Raw genomic sequence first — 15,622 nt, 5'->3', positions numbered from 1 at the left:
TACACATTCTAGATCGAGCTGGAACAAGTTCGGACAGGATTTTATCTTGGTTTAATTTTTTTTTACACCATAATAACCGGTCATTTTATCAGTAGTGTGTAAACTTGTTGATCCATTGAAAGTTTGTTCTTTTACACACAAACAAGAACACAAATAAGGACACACTTAGGAAAAACACAGTGAAAAGTAAGGTTATGGTTACTATAAACACTGATCAATTAAGTAATTTAGTCCTGCGTTACATCACAGCAAAAAAAAAAAATAAAAAAATCAAGGCCCAATTTTACAAAGACATTACACCATGCAGTTCAGTTGGCCAGACACAGGATTATATGAAAATGCCAATATTAACAGCATAGACGGCTTACATTCACTTCTCACATTATCAATAAAACAGAAAAATCCCACCAACTTGTTTATAAAAGTTTATTCTTAAACATCCCTATGTTTACAAAACACATTTCAGTATGTTCATTCTGCAAGTATTTACATTTTTTATAAACCTTATATGAAGCTCATTGGTTTAAATGAGGATTTTGTAATAATTTCAGAGACTCATCATGAAGCATAATGGATTGGTGAAGGATAATGAATTTGGATAAAAAATTTAAAGCCAGCTATGGTGTTCTTATATACGTATCTGCATGAATGTTTGACAAAACCTCATTTCTTCAAAAAGAGTCTTTTAACATCAGAATACTCAATCACAAACATGTAAGAGACAGAAGTGTCATGCTATAAGCTGACAATTTTATATAGAGATTTATAAGAGAGCCCCAGGATCACACAGTATTTTTATCTGTGCAGAAAAAGCCTTTGATACTGCCTTTAAAAGGAAGAACAATCTCTTCCACACAAGGTCACATCACAGAAACCTTTTAGTGATAGTGTATTAAAACCCTGGCTTGCAATTTAGAAACCAAATAAACTGTTAGAGATGATTTATGTAAGCAGTAACACAGGTCATGTTTGTTTATAGTACCTGAAACTAGCCAAAACAATGTCTTGTTAAAAGTGAATTTTGGAGAATTTCTTATAAGAAGTCTTTGCTTTTTCCCCCTCCAAACATTTAGAAAAAATGAATTTCTAAACCGTTACAACTTAATTTTTATTCCACAATGTTTGATGTGCTGCAGCAGCTCTGTGTGAAAGCTACAGAGTTTCCATAACAAGACAGAGAAATGCATGGGTTTCGTCAGCTCCGACTGGCAGCCAAATCACTGAACCATTTACATAATTAGGAGGGCTTTACTTAATAAAAAATTAAGATCAACACACTCAATGTCTATATATTTATACAAATCTTACATACAGTGGCTGTTAGTTAGTTTCACAAATTCAGCAAAACCATATTTCCACTGAATGGTTACACAGAGAAGAAGCATTCGCTTAGACACCAAATAAGGCTAGGGAAACACAGTGAAGAATGTCCAACAAGACCAACAATGTGACTGACTGCACTGTACAACAGCTCCTCTGTCATGTTACACAGCTATAGGCATATTAAATCAGAAATTACCGATATCTTGCTTAAATAACTTTTGAATATTAACTGAATGAAATTACCAAGCAGCCATGAAACTGCACTTGAAGAAAATGCTTCAAATTGCCATTTATTGAAACCTATAAGTGTTTTTGTTTTAGTACTACTTCTCTTGATCTTATTTTCTGTGTAAAACTATTATAACAATTCGGTCCTTAGAAGGACATAGAGAAGAAACAAGCCATTAGAAGAATAAATTCAAGAGATTTCTGTCTATGACTACATAATTTAGAAGAAGCAGGTATAAGAGTTTAGCTCCTCAGTGCCGCTAGCCTGGACTGCATCTCCTCAATGTCTTCCTCTTCATCCTCTGATGCTGCAGTAGCCCCAACTGGCTCAGGCTCAGGAAGAGCATCTGTGACTTTGCTGGGAGCTTTTCCAAGAGCACCTATTATTAACGAAAGTTTTTTTTATATATAATAATAAAAAATAAAAAAAAAACACAAAAAAGTATTTGCATCAGATATCAATGGCTGTGTATATAAATAAAAATAAAAAAAGCATTCATAAAAAATGCTTAAATGTAGCTCTAGGTGGTTTATAAACATTACATATAGAAGCAAGGACACTAACCTGGGTTAAGCATTTTATTGTATAAATAAATGTAGATTTTTTTTTTTAACATAATGCTAATATCAGCATATTAGACAGCAGCATCACTATTAAAACAATCTATTTAAAAACATCATAAAAACAAGGCAAACCCAGCGGGAGCGGAGTATATGCTAAATTATTTTAAATGGCCACCAAAGCTAATGGCTGATCTGGGAATTTTACATTGAAATAAATCAAGTCTGTTTCTGAAAGAAAGGGGATTGTTTGAAAGTGATCAATCACAGCTGCTGAAACATGTTATTTTCATCCTCAAAGTCTCAAAATAAAGGACAGGAAGAAACTTCAAAGTAGCAAGGCAAGCATGTGTTTATCACTGAGTGAACACAGAACGGATGTACACTTGAGCAAATAACTGTGTACTTAATTCACAAAACCTCATGCTCTCTGTAACAAAAGCACATTTACAACAAGGTTCCACATGTTTATCTGATACTGTTTAAATCCATAGGTGTAAGAATAGGAATAGTTGCTGGATGATGTAAAATTATCCATAGGTTAAAAGCTTGTTTTGTTTAGATTTTCTTTATTTTATTGGGAGCTTTAGTTTTGAACAAATGGCCTAATAACCCTGACACCCCCCCACCACCAAGTGAAGACTAACTTATAGGATCACAAACGACACACAGACAATTCTGTGCAAGAATTTAGTTTTCTTACCAGCAGTGATTTCAAAGAGGATCCTATCAACCTCAGCCTCTGCTGCTTCCTCCATTTCTTCCTCATCATCCATGCCCTCAAATGTGTCCTCCAGCATCTCTTCTATAATACCCGCCTATGCAACATACATACAATGATAAAACCACATCAAACTTGTCATTATATAAATTGTGTAATATCATGTTCCTGAAATTTTTCATTGTAAAACATAGACATTATTTTAATATATTGGACTTTCTGAAATGTATGATGGAAAATTAAGAATCAGCTCATTAAAAATCTAATTAATATGGTTGTAAATATTTACAATTTATAAATAATCTATAAAAAATATTTCCATGTTCTGAAATGGAAAATATATATTTTTTGCATTAGAATTTTAGTGTATATAAATTTGCACTTTGCAGTGACTCAAAGATCATATATTTTTAAATATCTAAAAATCAATTTACATCATATTGCTTAATGTTTTACTTGTTTAAGCATCACAGATTCTGGTTCAGGCGAATCTGAATATTTCATTTCTGCCATACCAAACATAAATATTTAAATCATAATCATATTTAGCATACCATTAACTCGGAACATGAGAATGTAAGTACATTTTTCTGAAACTAATATAGGTGGCAGTTATGCTTGTTATACTCTTAGCCTAATCATCAAATTTGTGCAGTTATGCCAAAAACATCAAAATGTTCATACAATTTTTTTAAAGTAATTTTTGGTGTGTTTCAGACCTTCATCATCTCCTTTGACAGATCCCTCATTGTAGCCTGGATCTCTGGGATTTTTACCAGGCTCTGCATGGCCTTCATGACCTCTGTGCTCTTCTGCAATGCACCAGCCATTCTTAAAACCGCTGTCAGAACACACACACAAAATAAAATAAACAATGCTCAGTCAAAGAGTTTGGTATTGTGATTGAAGATTTTGTGGTCAAAGTAAAAGTATAAGCCATACTTACAAAGCTGATTCTTCATACTAAGAAGCACGGAGTTCATTTGGGCTTTGGAGGCATAGAGTTTGTTGACTGCTTTCTTTGACTGAATCATCTCTTTGGCTAGAATGATGCACACATCCTTTTGTCCCTTCTTAGCTGCATCTTTGATCGATCTCTTCACCTTCTCCTCCTCCCTCTGAATATCTTCAAAATGACATCTCACATATATAAACTTACATCAAGCAGCAATGTCAAGGACAGCATTCCTAATGTTTAGTGATATATATAGTAACAGCAGACACAGATATAGATTTTCAATCACTGCTGTCTTATGACACATGTGACAAGACTCACCTCGGATTTGTCTGTCAATGACCCTCATTTCCTTCCGTATTTTAAGTGACCATTCATTAATCTAGGAAGAAAAGCAGAGGTGGTTATATTCCAAACAAAGATGTATCAGGAAGAGCTCAGTTTACTCTGGGTGTGACCTCATCACATTACCACATGGACTTACAAAATTAATGTACTATACATTTCAAATACGTGCTGGTGAATTAACTATATGTTAAACGAGCAAGTAGAAAGTTTCCTTATTAATCATCCAGTATTTGGATCATCCAACTACCCAAAGTTAGCTAGTGACGTTAGCAAGCGAACTATAGAGCCGAACTACGACAACTAAAGCTGTTTTTGAGCTCTGTGGACTTTAACAATCAGCTTTATAGATATCAGAGTTACTCCTGAATCCGCCTACCAGGTCTTTAGGCGGTTTTTCTTGTGTTTTCCCGAATAGCCCCATCCTGAAACCTTCAGTCTAGCTACTCGGAAAACTACTTAAGCTACCAAAACAACACATTACAAGTCTTCTTCCCCGTTCTAAACGTGATACGTCACCCCCCTGACGTCACTTCCGGGTTGCGGCACCAAAGTAGACGTGCAGAATAAAAGCGTGCTTTTAATCCTATGGGGATATCACGTTTAGATGGACCACAGCTGGTCCGTTTAGATGTATGGTGTCTAAGAAACACCAAGGAAATAGGACTGACACGGATTTACTGCTGTGCTGCTTAATATTTATTAAACCTAATGTTAACACAATTAGCAAAAAACTCTTTATCTACATTTATATATATATATATATATACATATAAAACCTTCTCTAAGGCTTTATATATCCTGATCAGTGTCGCAGTGACTAGGGAAAAAGACAGTAGAGCATCCATACACTCATTTATAGATTTATAAATCTGCACATTTTTGGATGGAATGTCTGTCAGATAAGATGCTGTTCTCTGGTTTACTCCGACATTCCGTCCAAAAATGTGCAGATTTATAAATCTATAAATGGGTTCTTTCCCCCTAGTCACTGCGACACTGATCAGGATATATAAAGCCTTAGAGAAATTTTATTTATAATAAAACAATTATAAAAAAGTTACTCACTATTATACTTTTTTAGAGAATGTGCAAAATTATTATTATTGTTTATCAGTTATAATAATAATAATAATAATATATTAATATAATAATAATAATAATAATAATATATTAGTATATAACAGAATTATACATTTATAACAGAATTGTTATATTATAATAATAATAATAATAATAATAATAATAATATATTAATATAATAATAATAATAATAATAATAATAATAATAATAATAATAATAATGATATATTGGTATCATTATTATTATTATTATTATTATTATTATTATTATTATTATTATTATTATTATACAACAATTCTAATATATTATTATTATTATTATTATTATTATTATTATTATTATGATTATTATGATTATTATTATTATTATTTTTGGTGGTTTGCCCTTTGGCAGTTTTGCCGTCTTTCATTGGTCACTCAGTTGCCCAGTCAGGTGATACAGGTTGCTTGCCTGCCTTGCGAGCTTCTAGATTTTTCCTCCTGTCTCCGGCTGCACCAATCGAGATGCTGTTCTATGTCAGGTAGCCAATCACAAAGCGCAGGGGGCGGGGCAACATCTTATTCCAGTGCGCAGTTTTACCGGTGGAGCGCATCAGTGCAGGCTGCGAGAATGCAGTAGAACCGTCCTGCTTTAGGATTAGTCTAGAGAAGGTTGGCTAAAGCTTAGCTTACATAATAGCTAGTGACTCCTAGCTTGATACTAAACGCACGGTAGATATAGTCACTTATATTAGAATAACGGTGGTACGTTATTCTCATTCAAAGTACAAAAGAGAGGATTTGGAATTGATAAGAGAAAATAAAGCTTGAATATGTCTGTGGTAGGATTTGATGTGGGTTTTCAGAACTGTTACATCGCTGTTGCCAGGAGCGGCGGTATTGAAACCATTGCAAATGAATACAGTGACAGATGCACTCCGTAAGTACTTGTAAAATGATGCTGTAGTTTGTTACGCAGTGTTTTCTGTTGACGACATGGAAATGCGCCCAGTTGTTTGGGTATTCCCGTTTGGTACAGGTTACAATGGCCTATGTCTTGTATGAGAAAGGTAGAATAGTTGAAACTCTAATTGCATTGTAACCGAGCACAAGTGCAATGACTTATGGGCCAACGCTACGCCCTGACTTGAGGTTAAACCTGTGTTACTTTTGGTGTGACTCTCTGTCAGATAAGATTGTTATTACTTTGGCTTCACTGTAGTCCATCAATAATCATGAATCATGACTCATCTGATAGCTCTTTAGCTTGCTGTGTTACCTTATGACAAGCAGTCCTTGAGTTCAGAGCATGTGCAGTCTCCATGCCTCCATGGGGAAAGTTGTGGTCTTTTAACAGAATTAATTCTCAGGTATTCAACAAGCTCCTGATAAAATATTAATAGTCTGGTTGCTATTACAGCACTCTGAAAACTCTATGTTTGAGAATGCAGGTTGAAGGTTCTCTATCAGGTCCTGACCTGTTGTCTTATTAGATTTGTTGTCCCGGGGATATAGAATATGTTGTGTGCTCCACTATGCTGATTGTAACCTCAGTGATATCTAAAAATTGTCTTATTTTCCCACAGGGCTTGTATTTCTTTGGCATCTAAAAACAGAACCGTTGGAAATGCAGCAAAGAGTCAGGTAAACAGGCTGTTAGCTGTTGTTTTCTATTCTAGTGGTAGATTTGTCTTGTAAGTCAACCAGGTTTTGTGAATTGTGACCATAAATCATATTATACATAAAGCGTTTCTCTTACAGATGATAACAAACTTTAAGAACACAGTCCATGGCTTTAAGAAGTTCCATGGTCGAGCATTTGATGATCCCTTTGTTAAAAGTGAAAAATCTAAGTTGCCTTACAGTCTTCACAAGCTTGCCAATGGCAGCACTGGAATAAGGGTAAGGTTTCTACAATAGATATGTTCTGTCATTACTATACACCATGAATATGCAAATCTCTGCTGAAACAGATGAGCAGAGAGTGCTCTCATGTTGTTTTAATGTCTTAATGGACTCACTACTGTATGAATCATGAAAAACTCCATTTTTTAAGGTTCGTTACTTGGAGGAGGATAAGGTGTTCACCATTGAACAGTTGACAGCCATGTTGCTCACTAAGCTGAAAGAGACCTCTGAGAGTGCACTAAAAAAACCAGTGGTGGACTGTGTGATTTCTGTAAGTGACATCAACATTTTTCCTCACAGAATAATATCCAAAATTTATACACAAGTCTTATGAATGTTTTTACTCTTTACATTTTTTTGTACAGGTACCTAGTTTCTTTACTGATGCAGAACGAAGATCAGTGATTGATGCCTCTCAGATAGCTGGGTTGAACTGCTTGAAATTGATCAATGACACAACAGCAGGTCTTTGAGGAAGTCATACATTTTCAATTCCATCAGAAAAATACATTAGTTGAATGCATGCACGGCCAATGTACAAAATCAAATCAGCTTACTTATCCAACATGTTGCACTCTATGGTCATGCATCTTGAACTCATGGTCTTTCTTTAAAAAGAGACCTTATGAAGATTCAAGAAGTGACTGAAGAGAAACAGTGGTGCATAGACATCCATGCACATGATATGATACTCATACAATCATATCTGTAAATATTTTTCAGTCATGCAGGTCATTATGAATGTTGTAGCATTTTGAACATAACATGATTTATAAGGTAATCAAACATGATTTTCAGCACCAAGGACAGCAGACTGTCAGCTCCTGCTGTATTAGCAGCAACAGTGATGTTGATCTTTCTTGATAAGTGCAGTTTGATAAGACAGCGATTGTATTATATGTTATATGTAATATTAATATACTGATGCTTATATTAACTGTTGAACTTGTTTAAGATTTATTAAAACTGAAGTAACTGGGCTTTGGGCTAAATATTGAATTCTATATTGCTTTCCTGTAATATTTCTGTGAGAAATGGCTCACTTAACTTTTGTTGCAGTGGCGTTAGCTTATGGAATCTACAAACAAGACTTACCAAACCCAGAAGAAAGGCCCCGTAATGTTGTGTTTGTGGACATTGGTCACTCATCTTATCAAGTGTCTGTTGTGTCCTTCAACAAAGGAAAACTGAAGGTCGGTGCACATTCAGGCTTGTTGAGTTTATTTTGTATGGTGTTTGTTATTTGTAATTGTATTTCATATATATTTCAAGTGCTCTTTAGAATTTTATAAATTTCATACCCCATCTAACTGTTTGCACAACCTCTCACAAGCTCTGCCTTTCCCCTTTCAAAGGTGCTAGCCACAGCATTTGACCCATATTTGGGTGGGCGTAACTTTGATGAAGTACTCGTAGAGTATTTCTGTGAAGAGTTTAAGGGCCGTTATAAGTTAAATGTGAAGGACAACCCTCGAGCCCTGCTGAGGCTCTTCCAAGAGTGTGAAAAGATGAAAAAGCTCATGAGCGCCAACTCTTCAGAGCTACCACTTAACATTGAGTGCTTCATGAATGACATTGATGTTTCAGGGAAGATGAATAGGTAATGTCCAACAAAATGAGTGGATTCATACAACATAATTAAGAAGCTATTGATCATGTAGCAGGTGTCTTTTTTAGTCTTTATTCATATTTGTATTTTTGAGTAGATTTTATTCAGTGTTAAGAATCTTTTCAATGTGTTGTGTAGTTTTAGGAGTGTATTTCTATATTCAGGGGAAAATGTTCTGATTTGACAGGGGCCAGTTTGAGGAGCTGTGTGTCCAGCTTTTGATGAAAGTGGATGCACCACTTAGATCTGTCATAGAACAATCAAGTAAGTAAAAATAACAAATAAAATAACTTTGCTTCTCAATATAGATATGCATGACATGTGACTGGGTTCTTCTTTGTGGCAGAACTAAGCAGAGATGAGATCTATGCAATTGAGGTAGTTGGTGGTGCTACTAGGATTCCAGCCATTAAAGAGAGGATCTCTAAGTTCTTCTGTAAAGACATCAGTACCACCCTGAACGCAGATGAAGCAGTGGCACGAGGATGTGCGCTTCAGGTACAGAGTCAGTCAAACCTGAAATTGAAAAACTGAAATCTGTGACAGATGGACACAAGTGTGTTTTTTTTTGGGTTTTATTAAAGAGTATAGCAAACAAACACAAAGGAGGGCAAAACACAGCTGATAAGGAGATCAATAAATATGCATTAACTAGAAATAATTAGCAGTCAAAGTTGGCAACGGTCAAAGACCAATCAAGACAAACAGATAAAGAATTTGCCTCATGACACAATGCTGGAACGAGACTTTAGAGAGTCTGGGCTGTTTAAAGGGACTGATTACACGGGTAAATAACATAAATAATAAGGCAACTTTGAACAGGGATAGGTGCTTGACTGCAGTATACGTGATGAAATAGAGGCCTTATGATCATGGAAGTTGTAGTCTCTTAAGTGTTACAATGTGCAGGACATACAGTGTCATTAGTCTGAAGATTAATATATATAATATAATAATATAAAATATAAATATAAAATAATATATTTTATATATACCTGTACAGATGATATAGACAGTGGAAATTTTTGCCTTCTCTTGAATATTTCTCCAGATATCATGGCGTGTAAAACAATACACTGACTGAGTTCTCAGTCAGTATGTATACATGTTTATTATTTGTGTGTGTGTCTGTGTGTGTGTGTGTGTGTGTAGTGTGCAATCTTGTCTCCAGCCTTTAAGGTCCGTGAGTTTTCTATCACTGACGTGGTTCCCTTCCCAATCACACTTCGCTGGAAGTCTACTACAGATGAGGGTGTTAGGTAAGGAATTTGGAAAAATATTTGATTACTAGACATGAGATTTGGGAGCATGGTGTCTTACTTGTTAGCATGTTTGCCCCTACTGGGTGTAGAATTTGTTTGTTCTCCCAGTGCTTCAGGGACTTTCTCAGGGTACTCCAGTTTTTATTCCTAGTTCAATAACTTGTGATGCATCTTTAAATTATCTGTTTTGTGTGTGACTGTGCCCTGCACCATCCCCATGGTGTCCCCCTGTGCCCCATGACTCCTGGGAAAGACTCCTAGGTTTCCAACCTTTGTAAGATAACCAGTACAGAAACAGATGGCTGGGCTGACATGAGATTTTTAGAAGTGATGCAATTAATATGGATTAAATGTTATTAAATGCTAAAAAACTTTGATCATCGTTAATTGACTCTTTCATATTGTTAGCGAAATGTAACAAAATAAGGATGATCAGTTTTTGGATGTAAATGAGTGGTCTATTCTAAAGCTGTCATCCTGAAATGAGATGTGAAGGCTGAAATTGTATTATTAATCAATGTCAGGAACTTGGGGTTGGGCAATGCATTTTTATACCATTGACAGAGGAGTGTTGTGGGAGTGTTGTGGGGTTGAATTATTACACACACACACACAATTTTTGTTCAGGCCTCTCAAGTCTAAAATGAAATATCCTACTGGACTGATGCCCTTTTTCCTCCAAATACAAAACAGAATAAACAGAAAATCTTAAACCCTTACACATAAAATTCTATTAAACCTACCGTACTTTTCTATAGTTTGTACTTTGATTAGACACAGTGATTGCAAAGTATCTGCTTCTAGTTTTTCCTCTAGAGGCATTTACACCCATCACTATTTCACATGAGTCACTGCTGATGACGTGCTATGAGCTGTGTGACATGGATGAACAGTAACATTAATAGGCACAACTGTGAAAATTTCCCTGTGGTCAAATATAGGCCCTGCAACTGTCCTACTTATCTTTTTGTTACTATTCTCTTTTCATAGTGATTGTGAAGTATACAGCAAGAACCACGCAGCACCTTTCTCCAAAGTCATCACTTTCCACAAGAAAGAGCCCTTTGATCTGCAAGCGTTTTACAGCACTACGCAAGATTTGCCATACCCAGACACTGCAATAGGTAGGATATGTTATGAGGCTTATGCAGGATTTCAGTGGGTTGAAATCTTGATTTTGATTTTTAAAATATCTGTTCTTGGATGATAGATAGACACTTTCAACTGTACCACTGATGATGTGTCTGAGATAAACTGCCTATGGCCAGAGAGGTGGAGTCCCAGTGTCAGAGCCTGTGCACTCCCAAATGATGTCCTCTCTCAATTTCCTTCTTATTCTTCAGTCGTGGCCTAATGGTTAGAGAGTTTGACTCCTAACCCTAAGGTTGGGGGTTCGAGTCTCGGGCCGGCCACGACTGAGGTGCCCTGAGGTGCACCAACCACCCCCAACTGCTCCCCGGGTGCCGCAGCATAAATGGGTGCCCACTGCTCCGGCTGTGTTCACTGCTGTGTGTGTGCACTTTGATGGGTTAAATGCAGAGAACGAATTCTGAGTATGGGTCACCATACTTAGCCGTATGTCACGTCACTTTCACTTTCAGTGTGACTGATTACGTGTTTTTTTTATCTTTATTCATAACTTCCTATCATCATCACTTAATCACAAAGTGGGATAGCACAGGACACATGAAATAATCTCTTTTTTTTAATCTTCTAGGCCGTTTTACCATCCAGAATGTTTTGCCCCAGACTGATGGAGACAGTTCAAAGATCAAGGTGAAAGTGCGTGTAAATGTGCATGGTATCTTCAGTGTATCTAGTGCCTCTCTGATCGAGAAGCAGAAGGGTGAAACGGAGGACATGCAAATGGAGATGGAACCCACAGTTCAGAATGAGAGCCGGCAAGAAGAGCAGGTGGGGAAAATAAAGCATCTTTCTTTACATATATAGCAAAAATACCAGAACATAGTTGTAAATCTATTTAACAGATGGACATAGTGAATTTGATCCGACTTTCAAGCTTATCTTACATGTGTAGATAGTTAAAGACCTTCAGTTGTTCATGTGTGTGTAGGAGTGTGTAGGAGTATATGAGCAGGTTCAGATGCCACTGATGTGTGTGTGTGTGTGTGTGTGTGTGTGTGTGTGTGTGTGTGTGTGTGTGTGTGTGTGTGTGTGTGTGTTTAGCCTAAAATGCAAGTGGATCAAGACAGTCAAGGTGAGCAGCCCAAAGAAGAGGGGAATGCACCAGGTTCTAATTCTAAGGTACTAATTAACAAAATGTTGTTTTATAATGGCCCACAGTTCTATGTGGTTGCTGATGTGTTTATGTGTATCTGACTTGTTTAAAGGATGGTGCGTCTCCTGAAAAGCAAGAGCAGAGTGCAGGGTCAAGCAAACCTAAATCAAAGGCGAAGAGTGTTGAGTTACCCATCCTTTCCTGCACTGTCAGGCAGCTGGACAGAGAGATACTAAACAGATTTGTGGAAGAGGAAGTGAGTTTGATTCAGTTATCTTTGATTCACCCGAGTAAAACACAACACTGGAATCACAGTTTGGTTTGCATAGTTGGGTACTGTTAAGAGCTCAGAGAATAAATATTATTGAATTAGTGGGATAATTTATGGCCCATGTCAAAAAAGCACAGCATTAATAACGTTTTAACGATTTGTTTTCTAAATGTTTATGACCAAAATTATTAGAGCTAATAAACAATTGTTAGAAATGATTAGGATTAATAAAGCAGTTGTACTTGATTATTTGTGTATTATTTAAATCTTATTATATCGTATACTATGACAGTACTATACATTATAGTTGTGTCTACAGTGATGGTTGAAGAATACTGTGTTTTCAAGGACATATTACATTGTTGTGACTGTAATTAATACTCTCATTTTCAGCGGAATATGATAGATCAGGATAAGCTGGAGAAGGAGAGGAATGATGCCAAGAATGCTGTGGAGGAGTATGTGTATGACCTGCGAGACAAGCAGTGTGGCATCTTTGAAAAGTACATCACAGAGGATGTGAGGAAATCAGCTCTTTAATCCATAATCAGTGGCTCTAGGTCGTAGAAAACAGTTATAGAGTAATGGATCAACATATTTTACAAAGTAATATAGTAGTAAATACACAGTCATGAAAATGAGGCTAAAGCAAAGTTCCCTTTATTGTGTCCCTGGTTTTTGGGCTACGTGCAGGAGAGCAACAGCCTCACTCTTGTGCTTGATGATACTGAGAACTGGCTGTATGAAGAAGGAGAAGACCAGTCAAAAGAGATCTACCTGGATAAACTGTCTGAACTCAAAGTAGGTTTTCAAACTGGATAGGTTTTTAAAAAGACTTAATTAGTTCAATACAGCTGTTCTGTTTTGGATTTAGTTATATTTCTCTTGTGGTTTCATTAAGTGAATATGTTTTGATTGACAAGATGGTCGAGATATTTCTGTATTTCTTTGGTTATAGAGGTTTGGTGAGCCTATTGAAGAGCGATACAGGGAGCAAGAGGAAAGACCACAAGCTTTTGATGAGCTAGGCAAGAAAATCCAGCTCTTCTTGAAGGTCTTGGAATTATATAAGCAAAAGGTAAAGAAGCATCCTTAGATCCATGCTAAGCTGTTGAGCAGCTGATATTGCTAAAGTAATTGCTTGTAATCTTAATGCATACAGACTAGCAGGAATGCTATTAAGTATAGTTTGTCTTGGTCACTGCATACATGTGTTTATGTGTGATTTCATATTGGTAATAGCTTCCTTATTATTACAAAATAGAACTTTAAGGAGCAATTGTGTTCAAACTTATTGTGTTCAAACTGTTACAATGAAAATCTGTTTTTTTGCTCCTGAATCTAGCATGTATTACCAACGAGCTGTTATGGTATTATTCTTCTGGGAAAAGTTTACCACCTCCCTTTAAAGCATTTTATAATGAATTTTCTAAAGATCACTGCACTGCTGGGACTGGCCTAATTACTTTCACAATGATAATCATTTTAATTATCCATAGCCTGCTAAGTCGGTCTTGTTTAGGTTATGCTCTCTGTAGATCTATGTACACCCCTTATTATTAGTATCTTTTATTTATATACAACAAGTATGTACTGTGAGGTATTGTAGTTCTGGGATTAAATGTATATAGGTAATGACATATTTAAAAAGAAATCACTGCAGTCAGTTTTTTTTTACCATTAGCTTTAATTACTGTCATGGGTGATTAAAGATATGGGTGTCATTATGTATTTAGTATAACAGTAGAATATTATTTGACACTTAGGATGAACGTTATCAACACCTGAGCACTGAGGAGATGAGCACTGTGGAAAAGAGTGTGAATGAGGTCATGAGCTGGATGAACAGCAAGATGCTGGCTCAGAGTAAACTCAGCATTGCTCAGGATCCTGCAGTAAAAGTAGCAGAGATAATACAGAAGATTCGGGTGAGTGAAACTGTATCAGGTGCAAAAAAAAAAAGTTATCATAAGCCCTGTGTAGTCATAGACTCGATATCCTGCATGTCTTTTTTTACCTGCAGGAAATGGAGGAGATTTGCAGTCCTGTGGTAAACAGACCTAAACCCGAAGTAGAGGAGTCAGCAGAGGATAACAGAGCTCACAACGGTCCCACAGTAGGACATGGCGCTGATGGCAACCAGCAGACTAAGAACCATGGAGACATGGAAATTAACTGAACTGCATTTTCAGCCCTGATCCCATTCTCATAGAAGACTGTCAGACCCATGCAACTGACTTCCAACTTGTAGCCAGTACCAGTCTCTCTCTCTGTCCACAACTCTGCTGGTTGTAGTTTGCACCTCTGCTTGTTAAAGTCTTATTCATGGTTCGGTTTTAAGTTCTTTTCATTTCTTTTTGGAGTCAGGTCATCCTTTGAATGTTACAGTTACGTTTATAAGCAAGTCCAGGCTGACACATCCATTGATAGACTCAAATAAATTAGAATTAGCTTAACAATCAAAGAATGCTGCCACTCTGACCAAGAATAAGTTAAGGCAATGTTATAGCTAATCAATCCCAAGTCTTGGTAGTGTCAAGAGGTCACTTTAATTGCACAGCACCATATTTGGGGAAATGTAAATTGCTTCTTGATTATTTTTAAGGTTTAATATCGCACACACACACACACACACACACACACACACATATATATATATAGAATAGAGAGAGAGAATATATTTCTATATGAAATTCAAAAATTCAAAGGTGTGTTATCTAGGACTTGTAAATAATATAGTAGTCAGTTAACTTTATCAGTAAATGTAAGGGCATATAGGGGTCCAAGTGTTGAAGATGCAATGCTTCCAGCTCCAAGTTGTTATTTAGAAGTAGAAGATAGAGTGCTATTTATTCAATTTACCTTTACCTCATCTATTTCCCTATATTGAATCCTAAGATTTGATGGTGGCATCTAATAAAACTGTCTTTATGACCAAGTTATGTTGGCCTTTGTAGAGATGTGTTCTTTATTTAAACTGAACCTGAATCAGTCAAAATGATTATTATGATTTGTCATTTTAAGTGTCACAGGGTTAATTTGCGTTAATTCAGAGGAGAAGCAGACAGCATATTTACATGTTAACCACATTTGATGACCACTGATATTTTAAGGGTTTGACAATCAAGGGTTTAAATA

At 36.2% G+C, this 15,622-nt stretch overlaps 2 protein-coding genes across 2 annotated transcripts; one reads left to right on the top strand and one right to left on the bottom strand.

Annotated features, from left to right (window-relative positions):
- Positions 1 to 412: 412 nt before the first annotated feature.
- Positions 413 to 4,667, bottom strand: chmp3 (charged multivesicular body protein 3). The gene is made up of 6 exons (XM_060879886.1): positions 4,513 to 4,667; positions 4,110 to 4,170; positions 3,780 to 3,959; positions 3,553 to 3,674; positions 2,816 to 2,930; positions 413 to 1,931 (listed from the first exon to the last, which is right to left on the bottom strand). The coding sequence occupies exons 1-6, from the start codon at positions 4,555 to 4,557 to the stop codon at positions 1,795 to 1,797; spliced, it is 660 nt and encodes a 219-aa protein (XP_060735869.1). The 5' UTR covers positions 4,558 to 4,667; the 3' UTR covers positions 413 to 1,794.
- A 1,128-nt stretch (positions 4,668 to 5,795) lies between these two features.
- On the top strand, positions 5,796 to 15,426 carry hspa4l (heat shock protein 4 like). Its single transcript, XM_060880079.1, has 19 exons — positions 5,796 to 6,135; positions 6,782 to 6,839; positions 6,957 to 7,097; positions 7,252 to 7,374; positions 7,469 to 7,568; positions 8,163 to 8,296; positions 8,459 to 8,703; positions 8,900 to 8,976; positions 9,059 to 9,210; positions 9,865 to 9,971; positions 10,965 to 11,098; positions 11,692 to 11,888; positions 12,162 to 12,239; positions 12,326 to 12,469; positions 12,878 to 13,003; positions 13,178 to 13,285; positions 13,443 to 13,562; positions 14,251 to 14,412; positions 14,508 to 15,426. The coding sequence occupies exons 1-19, from the start codon at positions 6,029 to 6,031 to the stop codon at positions 14,661 to 14,663; spliced, it is 2,469 nt and encodes an 822-aa protein (XP_060736062.1). The 5' UTR covers positions 5,796 to 6,028; the 3' UTR covers positions 14,664 to 15,426.
- Positions 15,427 to 15,622: the final 196 nt, after the last annotated feature.

The sequence above is a fragment of the Tachysurus vachellii genome, chromosome 10, assembly GCF_030014155.1.
Source record: "Tachysurus vachellii isolate PV-2020 chromosome 10, HZAU_Pvac_v1, whole genome shotgun sequence".
Taxonomy (NCBI): Eukaryota; Metazoa; Chordata; class Actinopteri; order Siluriformes; family Bagridae; genus Tachysurus; species Tachysurus vachellii.
The sequence above is the reverse complement of the archived record's forward strand: the minus strand, read 5'-3'. Positions and strand labels throughout refer to the sequence as shown.

Excerpts from the sequence above, each read along its gene's own strand:
- chmp3 (XM_060879886.1), bottom strand. The coding sequence starts at position 4,557 with ATGGGGCTATTCGGGAAAACACAAGAAAAACCGCCTAAAGACCTG. Across the intron at positions 3,960-4,109 it reads CATTGACAGACAAATCCGAG|ATATTCAGAGGGAGGAGGAG; the intron begins GTGAGTCTTGTC and ends GTCATTTTGAAG. Across the intron at positions 2,931-3,552 it reads TGTCAAAGGAGATGATGAAG|GCGGGTATTATAGAAGAGAT; the intron begins GTCTGAAACACA and ends TATGTTGCATAG.
- hspa4l (XM_060880079.1), top strand. The coding sequence starts at position 6,029 with ATGTCTGTGGTAGGATTTGATGTGGGTTTTCAGAACTGTTACATCGCT. Across the intron at positions 7,375-7,468 it reads TGGTGGACTGTGTGATTTCT|GTACCTAGTTTCTTTACTGA; the intron begins GTAAGTGACATC and ends TTTTTTGTACAG. Across the intron at positions 9,211-9,864 it reads CACGAGGATGTGCGCTTCAG|TGTGCAATCTTGTCTCCAGC; the intron begins GTACAGAGTCAG and ends GTGTGTGTGTAG.